General features: G+C 47.4%; 1 protein-coding gene across 1 annotated transcript in view; it reads right to left on the bottom strand.

The window, feature by feature from the left end:
- Positions 1-1370: 1370 nt before the first annotated feature.
- CHAF1A (chromatin assembly factor 1 subunit A) overlaps positions 1371-15152 on the bottom strand; it is a 28664-nt gene continuing 14882 nt past the window's right edge. The window contains exons 9-15 of the mRNA XM_033136562.1: positions 11635-11803; positions 10438-10518; positions 9567-9659; positions 7124-7373; positions 5398-5897; positions 2955-3045; positions 1371-1471 (exon numbers count right to left, since the gene is read on the bottom strand). Coding sequence (XP_032992453.1) covers positions 1386-1471; positions 2955-3045; positions 5398-5897; positions 7124-7373; positions 9567-9659; positions 10438-10518; positions 11635-11803 — 1270 coding nt within the window. The 3' untranslated portion in view covers positions 1371-1385. The remainder of the gene's footprint in view (positions 1472-2954; positions 3046-5397; positions 5898-7123; positions 7374-9566; positions 9660-10437; positions 10519-11634; positions 11804-15152) is intronic.

Here is a 15152-nt window from a genome sequence, read left to right on the forward strand (position 1 = left end):
GTTTGTTATAATTGTGATTATGGCGTACAGCTGATGAAAACCCCAAAGTTGAGATGGTTAATTTGGGGTTCTCATCAGCTGTACGCCATAATCATCACAATTCTAACAAATAAAGGCTTGACATATCTCACTTTGCATGTCATGAGTCTATCTCATCTATTAGTTTCACCTTTTAAGTTGAATTACTGAAAGAAATGAACCTTTCCACGATATTCTAATTTTTTGAGTTTCACCTGTATATATTGCTTAATACTTAGAATGCACACACTCACACTCCACGATTGTTTCTGCTATACTGAGTAGCCTTCTGATATGTGTTGCTGGTGCGCACTGCGATTGATTTGTGAACGTCCCGGGCTGCGCTTCATCAGGAAGACGCCTGGAGAGGTCTGTCTCATTCCGGGGGCTGCGTGTGCCCCGCCAGGCGTGTTCCGACACTGCTGGTGCAATCTCCAGTTCAGTTTCTTTAGAGCATCGGATGGGCAAGACGCAAGATGCACATACACCGCCTGAAACGCTGAGCTGCTGCCAGTTAAGGTGGACAATGAGATGGCCAAGAGGCAGCTTCCATGTTCCTAAAGGAGAGCCAGTGTGGTGTAGTGGTTAAGAGCGGTAGACTGGTAATCTGGTGAACCGGGTTCGCGTCTCCGCTCCTCCACATGCAGCTGCTGGGTGACCTTGGGCTAGTCGCACTTCTCTGAAGTCTCTCAGCCCCACTCACCTCACAGAGTGTTTGTGGTGGGGGAGGAAGGGAAAAGGAGAATGTGAGCCGCTTTGAGACTCCTTCGGGTAGTGATAAAGCGGGATATCAAATCCAAACTCTTCTTCTTCTTCTTAAGGGGATGTATTTCAAAGCAAACATCCATGCGCAAAGTGGTGGCTTTGTCACTTCTGGCCCTGGGTTTCCTCCTCTAGCTGAGTGGCTGTGAAAGATCAGCTGAGAGTGGGAAAGGAGGCTGGGGGCATTCATGTTGCTGATGTAAATGGAACAGAAGGGATGAGCATCTCACTGGATTTGAGGCACCAGGTATGTTCTTGGCATACTTTTCAACCCCTCTCCCTCCCCCCCCCCCGACAAAATGCGACAGGTATCCCAATTTGTATGGGGCCCACCGAAAAGGTCAATAATGCTTTTATTAGAGAGAGTATAAGTGTATTTTCATCTAACCCTGCCCCCCTCCCCCCAGCTAAACCTCTAAAAAGTACGTCTTGTGCTTCCACTGATCCGAAGCAGAACAAAGTGCTGTCTTCTCTTTACAAGGAATACAGAGTATGTTCAAGTATCTTATACAAAAAAAAGATAAGAGTTTTAAAAAACACATTCTAAGGAATTCTACATACATACAGAGCAGTAAATGGGTGGGGTGGGGTAAGGACTGTGTATATCAAACGTCATTAGAGGAGTCGGCAACACCAACTGAAGCAGCTTGCTCTCCCTCTGACGCGATTTCTGGTGCCTCCAACGCAGGTGCTGTGAAGACACAACAATTTACTCAAAAATAGAAACGATGATGTTTATTCGGCATTTGCGCCCATCATACAATACAAAGCAAGCAGTAGTCAATCAAAAATCAGATAAAATCAAATAAAACGACAACCCAATACAGGCCGCGGATATAATAACACAACTCACAGGGACCAATATTATCACTTCGGTAAAACATATCTAAAAAAGAATTAAGGTTAAAATTTAGGCACCCAAAACTAAAACCAATGTCTAATTCTATTTTTGAAAAACATACCTAATTATCAGTAATCGGCTGACCTCCCATTTTGTCTCTTGTGCGTCAAAAATAGAAAAGGTGGGTTCTGCATTTCCACATGCAGCAGGGAAGCCAGCTGATGTGGAGTTTCCTTTGGAGCTAACCTGTTACAGCAGCTCCCAGATCTTTTTCCTAAGCCAGTCCCCTTGGCTGAATTGCTCCCAGCTGTCTTTTGTGTTCAGAAAAGTGATCAATTCCCCCCCCCCCCACCTCTTTATTATAGAATCATAGAGTCGGAAGCAACACTCATGATGTAACAACCCCCAATGATTTGCACTAAAACAGGAGCGTGTTTGTGCGTCCAGCTTTTATTCTAGATCCAGCAAGCCATGGTTTATTGAACTCAAGACTGACGCGGGAACATAGCCAGGGCCTAGTTAACACTATACAAAAAATCGAGGTATGACAGCTGTTGCCGCAGGCCCTTGGATGGCCATATGGAATGTAAGGCCAAGAAACTGACCACCTAATTGCTAGCAAAGCGAGGGGGGGGGGACAATGGACTGGGGAGATGGGAAGGAATTCCACCCCACAATGATACGTGTGTCAGAAGCGCCCACAAACATACTGCGTATTATTTCACACAAGCTTGCGTTAAGGCAGGCATTGGCAAACTCGGCCCTACAGATGTTTTGGGACTACAGTTCCCATCATCCCTGACCACTGGTCCTGCTAGCTAGGAATCATGGGAGTTGTAGGCCAAAAAACATCTGGAGGGCCGCAGTTTGCCTATGGCTGCATTAAGGGATCCCTCCAGAACAGAAAGCAGGGTGGAAATTAAACCCAAGTCTACTGAATGTTAGGCCGCTTGTTCACATGCACACGGCAGTTAATTCAGAGTGCTTGTTGTCCCCCAGGCCCCCCAGTCATTTCCTTTAAAGGTACATAAGCAAAAGCAGGGAAAGATTTTTCCATAGATGGCTCTTGCTCATCCTCTCGCCTGTGTGTGAGACGTATTGGGAAACAGCAGTGTGCTTGTTTTCCCAGTTCTTTAATTCTCTGCCACTGCGTTTTTCTGAGTCCTGTCACGACAAGGGCTACGATCTTTTAAAGCAGAACAAAGCAGTGCTTCTTAAGCAGCCTTGGGAGAGATCATGAGCAGGTGTCACACGCAAAGACACTAGGCAGCTTCTGACGGTGCGAGGGTGTACCTGTGCGTGGGTGGCCAACTGCCTGAACCAGGTGCCTCACCTTTGCTTTGCTGCATGTCCACAATCATGCATTCGTCATCATCCTCTTCCTCCGTGTCAGCCTGAAATCCATCCATCTCTGTGGTTTCAGCCTTGGAACAAAGAGAAGGGGGCGGGGAAGGAAGGTGCCTTCAGACATCAGCAACCAACAGGCAGGTGAATTATGCCACCCACTAAATTAAATCTAAAATTAAAAAAAGCTGACCCAAAGGAGTGGCAAGATTGAGCCCTGGAGGCAGAGCGGCTAGCAAGAGGAAAGAACAGAGGAGAAGAAAGGGAAATATTCACACAGGGCGGGGATGTGGGACCTGCAGTCCCCCAGGTGACGCTTGTTAGAGATTTCAAAGTGCCTACGTGCAGAAATTCAGCTGTCTATCTTCAAGCAATTACCAGTTGGCAGAAAGCCCAGATCTGCTCTCTCTCTAGACCCTTAGCAACGACCTGTGATTGGTCAAGGAGTTCCAAAGAATGAGCTCTGTGTGAGAGCTTGTGTGGTGGTGTTTGTAGTTTGGTTACTGAAGGTTGAGAGAGAGAGACAGAGAGGAAAGGTTTTACTTTTGTTTCTTTTATTTCCAAAGTCTGTACATAGTAACTTATGGATACTAGTTGCTTCAATAAATGCTGTATATAGTTATCCAAGTGAGTTGCTGAGTTCCTGCGTTGTGCTGTCCAGTCAATGCTCTAAAGCCAGAAGCTTCCAGAAAACCTGCGTTCACTCTGCTGTGTCCAGGACTACGTTATTTTCCTGACACTAAATCTTAAGAACGCTGGACTCTGTGTTCTTGTCTTCTCTGATCATTGACGCTGATGGGAGTTGGAATCCAACAGCTTCTGGGGGACCACAGGTTCCTTATTCCTTATGTGGGGCTTGTGGACAAGGAAGCCTGTCTCCCTCCAGACAGGCAAGGGAATTAAGGGGCAGGACCATAGCTCAGTGGCAGAATACGCTCTGCACGCAGATTCAGCCCCTAGAGTCTCCTGTTAAAAAAGAATCGGGTAGCAGGTGATAGGAAAGACCATACCTGGGTCTTGGAGAGCCACTTTGAAGCCAGTGCAAACGATACTGGCCTAAATGGACCATAGTCCCTGGCTGCCAGGGACTGATCCAATGAAACTTGTGGCTCATTGAGGGAGGATTCGAACCCACGCCACACTAGCTCGACCAGGGCTGGGGAACCCGTCCCTCCATATACTGTTATGCTCCAGGATCCCTTACCAGCCCCAGCGAGTATGGTCAGTGGTCAGAGATGACGGGAGCTGTCTAGAGCTGGGTGATAACGTTGGTAAATTGTCTGAAACTGGTACTACGTTCAGATCGCGATACTGGTTTCAGACACTCTGAGCTGGTGGTACATCACGGTGGCCGGAGAGCCACAATGTATTTATTATTATTATTATTATTATTATTATTATTATTAATTTATTATTTGTACCCCGTCCATCTGGCTGAGCGTCCCCAGCCACTCTGGGCGGCTCCCAAACAAATGTTAAAACAATACAGCGTTAGATATTAGAAACGTCCCTAAACAGGGCTGCCTTCAGATGTCTCTTAAAAATAGAATACAGTGGTGCCCCGCTAGACGAAAAACTCGGTAGACGAAGGCATTCATCTAGCGGAAGGCTGCCCCGCAAGACGAATTTGTCTATGGGGCTGCCTTGCAAGACGAAAACTTTTTTTTCCCCGTCTAGCGAAAACCGCGTTTTGCATTGGTGCTTCGCTAGACGAAAAAACTGCTAGACGAAAATACTCGCAGAATGAATTATTTTCGTCTAGCGGGGCACCACTGTAGCTGCTTATTTCTTTGACATCTGATGGAAGGGTGTTCCACAGGGCGGGCGCCACTACCGAAAAGGCCCTCTGTCTGGTTCCCTGTAACCTCACCTCTCGCAAATTGCCTGCAAAGGTGCAGGCAGGCAGATGGAGTGGTTCCGGGCTCTGCCTGCGCCTTTGAGGAAGCCCCCCCCCCCTAACCAGAGTGGTATGAGGGCTTGCTCAGCTTTAGTGATGGGCGATGTATCTCATCTGCTTCTTCCTCCCCTAAGGTGGGGAGGAAGAAGCCGCAGAGATACATTCCAGGCATCGAGATATATCAGCATATCATGATATTTAGCTGCCGGATATATCATGATGTTGAAAACCGGGTAGCAGCCAGTCCTAGAGCTCTCATCCTCCAGACCTTGCTGGGGACAGGCTCCCCAACCCTGAGCCGCTGCTGCCGTTAAAATTTGTCAGTCGCTTTTCTCGCAGAGTGGCCCAAAGCGGCTTACATTAAAGTTAGCTTAAGGCCACAAGAACCTAGAAACGCAGGAAAGAGGCAGAACCCACAGAATTCAACAACACCACGCTTCAGATTAAGGGCCCTCTGCAGCAGGTTGCTGGGGGCCTGTGGAGCACGTCAGTACTAAATCTAGGCAGAAAACGGAGCGCCTGAAAGGAACCTCACCTGTTCGGCGCCGAGAGGCCTCTTCATGAACTTCGTGATGGACATGCTTCCTGTCGACTTCCGTTTCGCAGAGACCGGGGTGGTCTGTATCGCTGCCCCTCCTGGCAAACTGCTGTTGGCGTCATCCTTGCCCACTGAGGACACTTGGGTGACGTAATTCCACTGGCAAGGGACGGGCAAATTCTCTTGGGCGTAGCTCTTCAGCACCTCGGGGTGCACGTACCAACACATCCGGTGGTCGGGCCTCTTCTCGTATACGGAGTTCTCGGAGATGATTCGTTTTAGCCTGGCTTTGGAAGGGATGGCGGATCCATCGTGGGCAGGGGTCTGGGCCCAGGAAGTGTTGGGGCTTGTGGGGCTGGCATCCCCGCTCTCCAAAGGAGAGGTGGAGTTGTTGTTGCCCTGCAGAACCCCCATGCGGCAGCACTCCTGGAACTCTTGGATGATGACCTTGCTTCCGTTAACGTTCCCGTGAAGCAGAGGAAGCAGCTGTCCCAAGACTGGAGCATGGCGAAAGAAAGAAGAGAGTATTAGGATGCTGTTTCATACAGGTGGAGCAGGACAGTCAAGTCATCAAGACATTATCTGGTTGTCAATTTCAGGCCAGCCTTTCCAAAAAAGCTTTGCACATGCAGGTCTCCCTTACCAAATAATTAATTGATAATTTATTATTTATACCCTGCCCATCTGGCTGGGTTTCCCTAGCCACTCTGGGTGGTTTACAGCACATAAAAATTGTAAAATATTAGACATTAAAAATTTCCCTAAACAGGGCTGCCCTCAGATGTCTTCTAAAAGTCACCTAGGTGTTTATTTCCTTGACATCTGATGGGAGGGCGCCACCACCAAGAAGGCCCTCTGCCTGGTTCCCTGTAACCTCACTTCTTGCCGTGAGGGAGCTGCCAGAAGGCTCTCGGTGTTGGACCTCAGTGTCTGGGCTGAACGATGGGGATGGAGGCGCTCCTTCAGGTAAACTGGGCCGAGGCCGTAGGGCTTTCAAGGTCAGCACCAAGACTTTTGAATTGAGCTTGGAAACATACTGGTATGTGTCCCCAGAAAACCCTTTGTTAGGCAACGGTTCGTGTAACAAGCCCAGAAATTCCGTTATTTCCTACGGGAACATTTCTAATCTGCTCTCTCTCTCCCCACCCTCACCAGTTTCCTGCCAACCAGAAAAAGGGAGACAAAGGGAAAACTGATTTGCCCGATCTGTCTCCCAACTCCCTCTCTGTGGTTTGTGCCCAAAAATGGCCGATAGCATCAACGTGCAGCCTCCCTCTGGCTTTTTAGGAGGCTGACGTCATGTGTGCATATTTGTATTAATAAAGGCCTACTTTTCACTTAACACCTGAGTCTATTGGCGTAGATTACTGGACGTTTGCGGTAGATCACTGCATAGCTGTCAACCTTTCCCTTTTTATGCGGGAAATTCCCTTATTATAGCATTGGGAAACAGCTATGGATCACTGGCTCAACAAATTTGGGTCCCCTAAAAAAGCTCAACAATTTTGACCTGAACCCCCCTCCCAAAGGGGGTAGATCAGTGCCAGTCTTTAACTCTGTAAGTAGATCGCAGTCTCTTGGGAGTTGGCCACCACTGTCATAAACCTTTCCTTACAGCATCGTCTCCTCTGCCTGCGATTACGGGTTTGCTGCACTTTTAGCCGAAGCCCCCCTTGCTCTGTGGAAGAGACAGAGCTGTTCACTCTTCCTGCCCCCGGCTTACTTTGCTGGTCTTTCGTTTTCTTTTTGCTGCTTTTTTCCAACGGATCTTCATCGGCAATCGTTGAGTCCAAGATAGAAACTGTGAACTGTTGCAGGGGCCTCAGATCTGCGTTGCTGTTTTCCTCGCCCTCCCAAATGCAGCCGATCTTCACAGGCTGAAGGATGCGGAATCTCTTCCCCTTGGTGATCAGCTCATCCCACTCCTTCGCTTTCAGCTTCTGGCGAGCTTTGTAATTCTCGGGGTCACATTCCTGGAAGGGGAAGAAAACCATTACTCTGATGAAGAAGAAGAACAGCTCAAAAAGTCGGGTGTTTGCATAACTAAAGAGAAAGATTTGGTCATTCTACTACTGAAGTACAGTTGTACTTCAGAAGTCGAATGCCTTGCGAGTCTAAAGTTTTGGCTCTTGAACGCTGCAAACCTGGAAGTGAGTGTTGCAGTTTGCGAACGTTCGTTGGAACCCGAACATCCGACGCATTTGTATCAGTGCCAGGGTTAGAAACTCAGATATATAATCTAATCACCAAATAGCACCTTAAACCTAGGTTACAGTTGCCCCAATAGAATGTCTAGGCGCCACTCCCCCCATGAAGATAGATAGATAATACTTTATTCGGCTATAAGCCCAAAAGGTTAACCCCCCCCCCCATGAAGTTCTTTTCTATTACAGTCGTACCTTGGTTTCTGAATTGCTTAGTTCTCGAACGTTTTGTTTCCCGAACGCCGCAAACCCAGAAGTGACTGTTCCGGTTTGCAAACTATTTTTGGAAGCTGAACGTCCGACACGGGTTCTGATTGGCTGCGGGAACTTCCAGCAGCCAATCAGAAGCTGCGCCTTGGTTTCCGAATGTTTTGGAAGTCGAACGGACTTCTGGAACGAATTCCATTCGACTTCCAAGGTACGACTGTATTTCTAAAGTAGTCTTGGAAATAAGCCTGCGAACATTCTTGGCTGTCAGGAACCACACTCAGGCAAAGGTCAGCAATTAAAAAAAACCCACAGCATCATTGAAGTTAGCTCTTTACTCAAAGGAACCAAAACAGCACAGGCCTAGCGATCCCAGCATCTCTTCCCCAGTAGGTCATGCCCCAATGAGGCAGTTGTGACGACTGAAGGTCCCTGCCTTCTCACCACTCTCTAAAGCTCTTCCCCTGGTTCCTCCCCCAGAGGCCTAAGGCTCCGCCTCCCTTTGCCGTGCCCTCTTCATTTCTCTGCGTATTCTGGGAGACCGGGGGGGGAGAGGAGCTGATCGCAGCAGGAGGCAGAGACTCCCTGGCTTCTTCAGCAGCCTGTCTCCACTCTGCCTCTTGGCCAAGCTCCTCTCTAGCCCCTCTAGCCTCCGAACCGCTCTCTGCCACAGCCTCTTGCTGGCTCACTAAACCCTGTTACCTCTTCAGCTTCCCACACCTCCTCCTCTCCCAGTCTGCTCCCTCTTCTCCCTGTGACCATTCCTTGTTGTCCCACCACCACTCCTCTGGCTCTGAGGCCTTCTTCTACTGGGTTTCCCCCCCAAGCTGATGCCTCCCCCCCCACTCCATGACACTAGCATGCATATGCGTTTTACTAACCTGGCCCACGTTTCCATTCTGGCCAGAGAGGATAGATAACTTCCTCCTCTACACCCAGCATGGAAAAGCAGCTTCATCTACAGAACTCAGGGCGATTCACAACACAAAAATACTCAATATAAAAGCGCGAAATACATGATAAAATCAGGAACAGAAAAAAGGAGAGAGGGGCAAACCAATAACCCCGCCCCCACAAACACTGAACTGCAGACCGACCCTAAAACTGCAGGTGGCAAGCGTCACTGGGAAGGGGAGTTTAAAACAACGGATTCTCACTATGTCCCTCCCCTCACTGCTTGCAGGGAAGAAGGCATGGGTGGGAGGAGTAGCCACACCCACTTTGGACATGCCCACCAATGGTGTGCAGTGCTCAGATGATTGGTCAAGAGGGAAGGTGACCCCCCCTGGCTATATATCCCGCCTACCTCCGAGCTTAGCTAGCCCAGTGTTTTTCAACCACTGTTCCGTGGCACACTAGTGTGCCGCGAGATGTTGCCTGGTGTGCCGTGGGAAAAATTGAAAAATTCAAGAGAATTACTTTATATATAGTCAATATAGGCACAGAGTTAAATTTTTTAACATTTTCTAATGGTGGTGTGCCTCGTGATTTTTTCCATGAAACAAGTGTGCCTTTGCCCAAAAAAGGTTGAAAAACACTGAGCTAGCCAATATGAGATCAGTGCTTTGAATTCTGTAACTTATAACTGGAGGTTTTTGTACAGATTATAACCGGCAAGTTATTGGTGCCGCGGGGACGGTTGCATCGCTGCCAAGCTGGGTAGATCAAATTACCCTACACTAGGTAACCGTTTGCAAATTTATTCCCAAGGCAGTTGAATCTTGTCGTAAGGCGCTCTGGAATTCTGTGGCTTACTTCAGTAACACCTTCATCCTCCGAGAGGTACCCATGGGGCACAAAGAAGCCGTCGTCGTCATCTTCCTCCTCTCCCCCCTCGTCGTCATCATCCTGAAAGATTTAAAAGTAGGCGTCAAGAAAACCTGGAAAGGGGCAGGTTTTAAACGGCGCGGTTTCAACCTCTTTCTAGAGCAAACCACAGCAAAAGACTCCTGTATCATCTTAAAGGTGAAACAAATTTATTACGGTGTAAACTTCAGAAGTTTGCAAAATGGTATATAAATGTTTTCAAATACATAATAAAAATAAACAAACTTGGGAGTAAGGGAAATTGCTTGCATGCATCTGCAGCTATGTCCTTGTTCAGAAAGGTATTACTGCAATTATTATTACTATGATGATGATGATGATGATGATGATTTATATGCCACCCTTCATCATAAGATATCAGGGTGCTTCACAAGGTAAAAGCACAAATACATAGTTAAAACAAAAACAAGTGGGGCCTCCAGTGGTGGAAGCTGCTGTCACACTCTGCAACTTATCCCTCCATGCATAAAGGTTTAGCTATAAAGAACCTCAGCGCTGCTGGAACTTTGGCAGGGAAGATGTACGCATTGGATTGCTGCTCAGACATTATGAGCCTCCTCCCTCCCGAAAAGCCGGCCCAATGAGGATTTGGGCATGCTCAGTGTGGACACAGAACATGGATTGGCTGCTGGTCCCAGAAGGAGGCATGGCCGGTTGCAACCCACGCTGCAGCGTTTCCCTGCTTGTGACCCCGCTTGTCTCTTATTATTACACCCAGAACCCTGGTTCCTTTGACAAAGTTAAGTCTCTGAATGTGGAAGTTCCCGCTTGTGGGCAGAAAGTGGCCATTCATCCTTACCCCTTCACTGTGAGAGAGAGACTCCCCGGGCTCCTCCTCCTCCCATTCTTCGTCACTCTCCACTTCGTAGTCCAGAAGCTTCTGCAGAGGAAAGGAGGAAACAAAAAAAAGCACTACTGAAAAACCATTCTGCCTTGAGAAGTATTGCAGGCTGTACAGAGGATTTTGGAGAAGGAACAAGAGGCTAGATTCTATCAACACTGTGCTGCCGGGCTAGGAGGAGAGGGATCTGCAATACAGGACAGGGAGTGAGGGAACCATCCTCTTTGCTCCCCAGGGAACAATTTAAAGCGCAGAGAGGGTGATTTTCCTTCACAATGCAGCACCGGGCAGAAAAGCTCAGTTGCAGCTCACAGTCTGTTGCTTAGTGGAGGCAGAAGTGAACTTACGAAGCCCATTGCCAAGCAGAGAAATTAGAAGCCATCAAGCTGCACTGAAGTACACAGAAAGCTGCCTTATACCACGTCAAGCCATTGGGTTCATCTATGTCAGGATCACCAGCACTGCCGGGCAGCAGCTCTCCAGGATTTCCCCAGTCCTACTTTCTATGGATCAGGGATTCTTTAGCTGCGGGTCCTCCCTTGCAGGGGGCCGGAGCAGATGGCGACCTTCCGGCTCTACAAGTGTACGATTCTGGAGGTGCTGAGGACTGCACAGCCCTCTGCATACAGAAGAGATGCTCTTACTGCTCAGCTGTGGCCCTTGCCCATGGTCTCAGGCAGAGGCTGTTCTGCCAGCCCAAGAGCCAATAAGCTGGATATTCCAGAGATTATAATCGGATGCAATTTCATATATACCCCACAGCTGCAGGCATGGTGGCAACCACAGCCTTATATATTGGCGATTTAAACCTGGACTTCTCTGCTTAGCTGCAGCCCCTTATCGCCTGAAAACGGTTGAGTTACTTCAGCTGAAACAGGAGGTGGATGCAGTATCACAGGCATGTCCAACAGGTAGATCACTGAACGTTTGTGGTAGATCACTGGTAGAACATTGTCTCCCCCCAAAGGAGATGAACAACTGTGGCTCCCCTTAAAAAACTCCCTGAAAAAACTCAACAACTTTGACCCAAACCACCCCCAAAATGGGCCTTCCTCCTTCCTAACAACAACAACAAAAAAAGCTCCGTTTTTAACTCTGTGAGTAGATCGCGGTCTCTTGGGAGTTGGCCACCCCTGCTGAGTATCATGTGCTGACCTCTTCTTTTGACCAAGGATTTCTTGGGCGTATGGCTGAGGATTTCTTGTTCCACGTGCCCCAGTAGGCAGGGCGGTGATTCTCACAGAACTGCAGGAGCTTCATCCTACCGAACTTCTTCCTTTCCGGCACGTCTCCTGCTTGGCTGCTCCCCACAATGACCACGTCGCTGTTGAAAGGAAAACGCTGCAATCAGTCACGGGTATGCTGCCCACTGGGGTTCCAAGCCAGTGAGAGAAAGACCACCGGCAGTTGACTGACGGCGTGAAAGACTCCTTTATCCCTGCTTTCCACTGAAAAGGATTTATATATATATATATATAGAAGCAATGCTAAGACGGCAACACAGAACTAACAAGGAGCTATTGCCCCCTACTAAAGGTCTTTAATTAAACCAAATGAAAGAAATGCAGGGGGGATTCTTCTTTTTCTCCTTCCAGGTTTCTAACTCTCATAATTCCCTCTATCTGATGATGCCAGGAGTGCAGGGTGGATAAAAATCAATGATTTTTTTAAAAAATAAAAAAATCGGATTTTTTAAAATTTAAATCGGATTTTTTTTTAAATTTAAATCAGATTTTTTAAAATAAAATGCTTTTTGGGGAAAATATATTACCATCCAAAGGTTATTCAATCATAAAATAAAGATTAGTTTTTTAATTATGTAGAATAAGGCTGTATATGTTTAATTTTTTTGGTAAATAAATTCCATTAATCCATTCACAATGTCATTTATGCTCTTCCAGAGGTTTTTGTAAGATTATCGGGCAGTTTCTCTGCCTACAAGATATTATCACAGATGCTTGGTTTACTTTTGCAGTTCTCAAAACTGAATTTGACTCAGCAGAGATCACATGCCTCTTCTTCACAGCAAAAATGTTATAACATGAACGGAGTTGAGAAAAAGACCTTAATCCTATTGTTCTACAAACCTATGAATACAGAATCAAACCCTTCAGTGTTAAGTTTCAAGAAGTTCAGTGAATAGAATAGAAACAATATTTTTCTGATTGTTTGGAGTGGAATGGATCTAATAAATCTATTTAAATCGTTATTATTAAGGTAATGATTATTTTTCTCCTTCCTAAGTACAACAGAAAAGTTGTCCAAATATGAATGATTAACCTATTAAACTGGGGATAAAAAAAACTAATATGAAAAGTTGTTATTCTAAAAATCTTCACCTACTTGCATATTAAAAGTTATACCAGCAAGAATTAGTCTTTATGTAGAAAACTGTGATTTAAATCAAGCCTTACTGACTGGTGATTTAAATCAGTTTGATTTAAATCAAATCCACCCTGCGGGAGTGGGGGACATGGTGGGAGGGAATGAGCCAACATGGGAAGTTGCAGAATGCCAGGTGCCCTGCCAAGGAGAGTTTGGGAAGAAGTGCTGCAGATTAAGAGGCAGCAGCAATGGGCAGCCTTCCACAAGTAGCATAGCTCAAAAGAGAATGAAATTCCACAAAGCTGGCTCCAGCATTTTGCTGGCCAGGAAAAGCCAAGGTTTAGGACTTGAGCACCGGAGAAGACTGGGAAGAACTCTCTTTCAGTATCAAGAGCTCGTATGTGAAGTGGCCTTCAAGATCAGTGCTTCTCGGCACACGCAAGGGCAAATGGCTGCTAGTCTGGATGGCTACGTATTGCCTCTGGTATCAGTCAGTGTGCCTCTGAATGCCAGTTACTGGGAACCACAAATGACTGGAGAGCAGAGGAAGACTCTGGTGTTCTGCTGGAGCTGTGCATACTCTGTTGATCACTCTGGTCAAAGGTTTGTGTAGTATCAACAGCCAACGATGGTCCCAAGTCTAACAGGTTATGGGCCAATTGACTTCTACAAGTCTAACACTCCTTCCCCAATCACCTGGGATGTCCTTTTTTTTTTTGCCTCTCCCCCAGATCCTAGGGGAACACAAGAAACCAGGTCAGTCAGTGAGCTCATCTAGCTCAGGTGAGAAAACTTTGGCCATCTAGATATTGCTGAACTATCAACTCCTGCCATGCTTGGTGGGGCAGATGGGAGCTCTAGTTCGGGGCCAAAGGTTCCCTACACCTGATTTGCTCCCTGTAAGGTCTATGAGGGTTGGGAGATACCTGGTTTTCAACATCATGATATATCACCAGCTAGACACAGCAATGCACTGATATATCACAATGTCTGAAACCAGGACGGATCTATGTAGAGCACTGGCTGGCTTCATGGGCTTTCCCAGATCGTGATTTTTTTGCTGGCGCCTGCCCTTGTGACTCACTGCCCCCTGCAGCAGGTAAAGGTAAAGGGACCCCTGACTGTTACGACCAGTCGCAGACGACTCTGGGGTTGCGGCACTCATCTCGCTTTACTGGCCGAGGGAGCCGGCGTACAGCTTCCGGATCATGTGGTCGGCATGACTAAGCCGCTTCCGGCGAAACCAGAGCAGCGCACGGAAAAGCCGTTTACCTTCCCGCCGGAGTGGTACCTATTTATCTACTTGCACTTTGATGTGCTTTCGAACTGCTAGGTGGGCAGGAGCTGGGGCCGAGCAATGGGAGCTCACCCCCGTCGCGGGGATTCAAACCGCCGACCTTCCTATCAGCAAGCCCTAGGTTCTGTGGTTTAGACCACAGCGCCACCTGCGTCCCTACTGCAGCAGGTAGGGGAGAGCAGAGCTGGCAAAGTTAACAGGGGCTGCAGGAATCGAGAGAAGCATTGGCGAGCTTCACAGTTTCCCCCCACAATTTGATTTTTGCATAGCACACATCCACACACCATGATTCGAGATATATTGCCAGGTAAAAAATTATGAAACTGTTATCACGATACGGACTCCAAACCTGCTTTGGACAATATATTGATACGATAGATATCACCTAGCGGTTTGGGACCCTCGTATTTAAGGGACCGCCTCTCCTGGTATGTCCCATGTAGGACCTTAAGGTCCTCAAGTGATAATCTTTTGGAGGTCCCGAGCAACAAAGACGTTAGGTTGGCCTCAACTAGGGCCAGGGCCTTCTCAATATTGGCCCCGACTTGGTGGAACAGCGTATCACGGGAGACCAGGGCCCTGCGGGATTTGCCATCTTTCCGCAGGGCCTGCAAGACGGAGCTGTTCCACCTGGCCTTTGGGTTGGTTTCTGTTTAATATTTATGCTTCATCTTTTATTGGTGGGTTATTTTGAAATTGAGACCTGCAGTTTTAATTGAATTTTAAATTTGTATTTTAATCTGTTATTTTAAATTGATGGTTTTTATGTTTTTTGTTGTGATTTTAATTGATGTTGGCCGCCCTGGGCCCGGTTCTCTGGCTGGGAAGGGCGGGGTATAAATAAAATTATTATTATTATTAATGTCGCGGCAGTTTGGAAAGCTCCGGTCTGCACTGACTGACTAGGATTTCAGACTTTCCCAGCCCTGCCTCGAGTTTCCTAGGGTTTGAACCGCGATCCTTCTGTACAGAAAACCTAATTCACCGTCACTGAGAGCATCTCTCCTTGCTTGTGGTCTCCACAATATTCTTCCCGATATGGAGTGGTCAC

Source organism: Lacerta agilis, chromosome 18 (assembly GCF_009819535.1).
Source record: "Lacerta agilis isolate rLacAgi1 chromosome 18, rLacAgi1.pri, whole genome shotgun sequence".
NCBI classification, from domain to species: Eukaryota; Metazoa; Chordata; class Lepidosauria; order Squamata; family Lacertidae; genus Lacerta; species Lacerta agilis.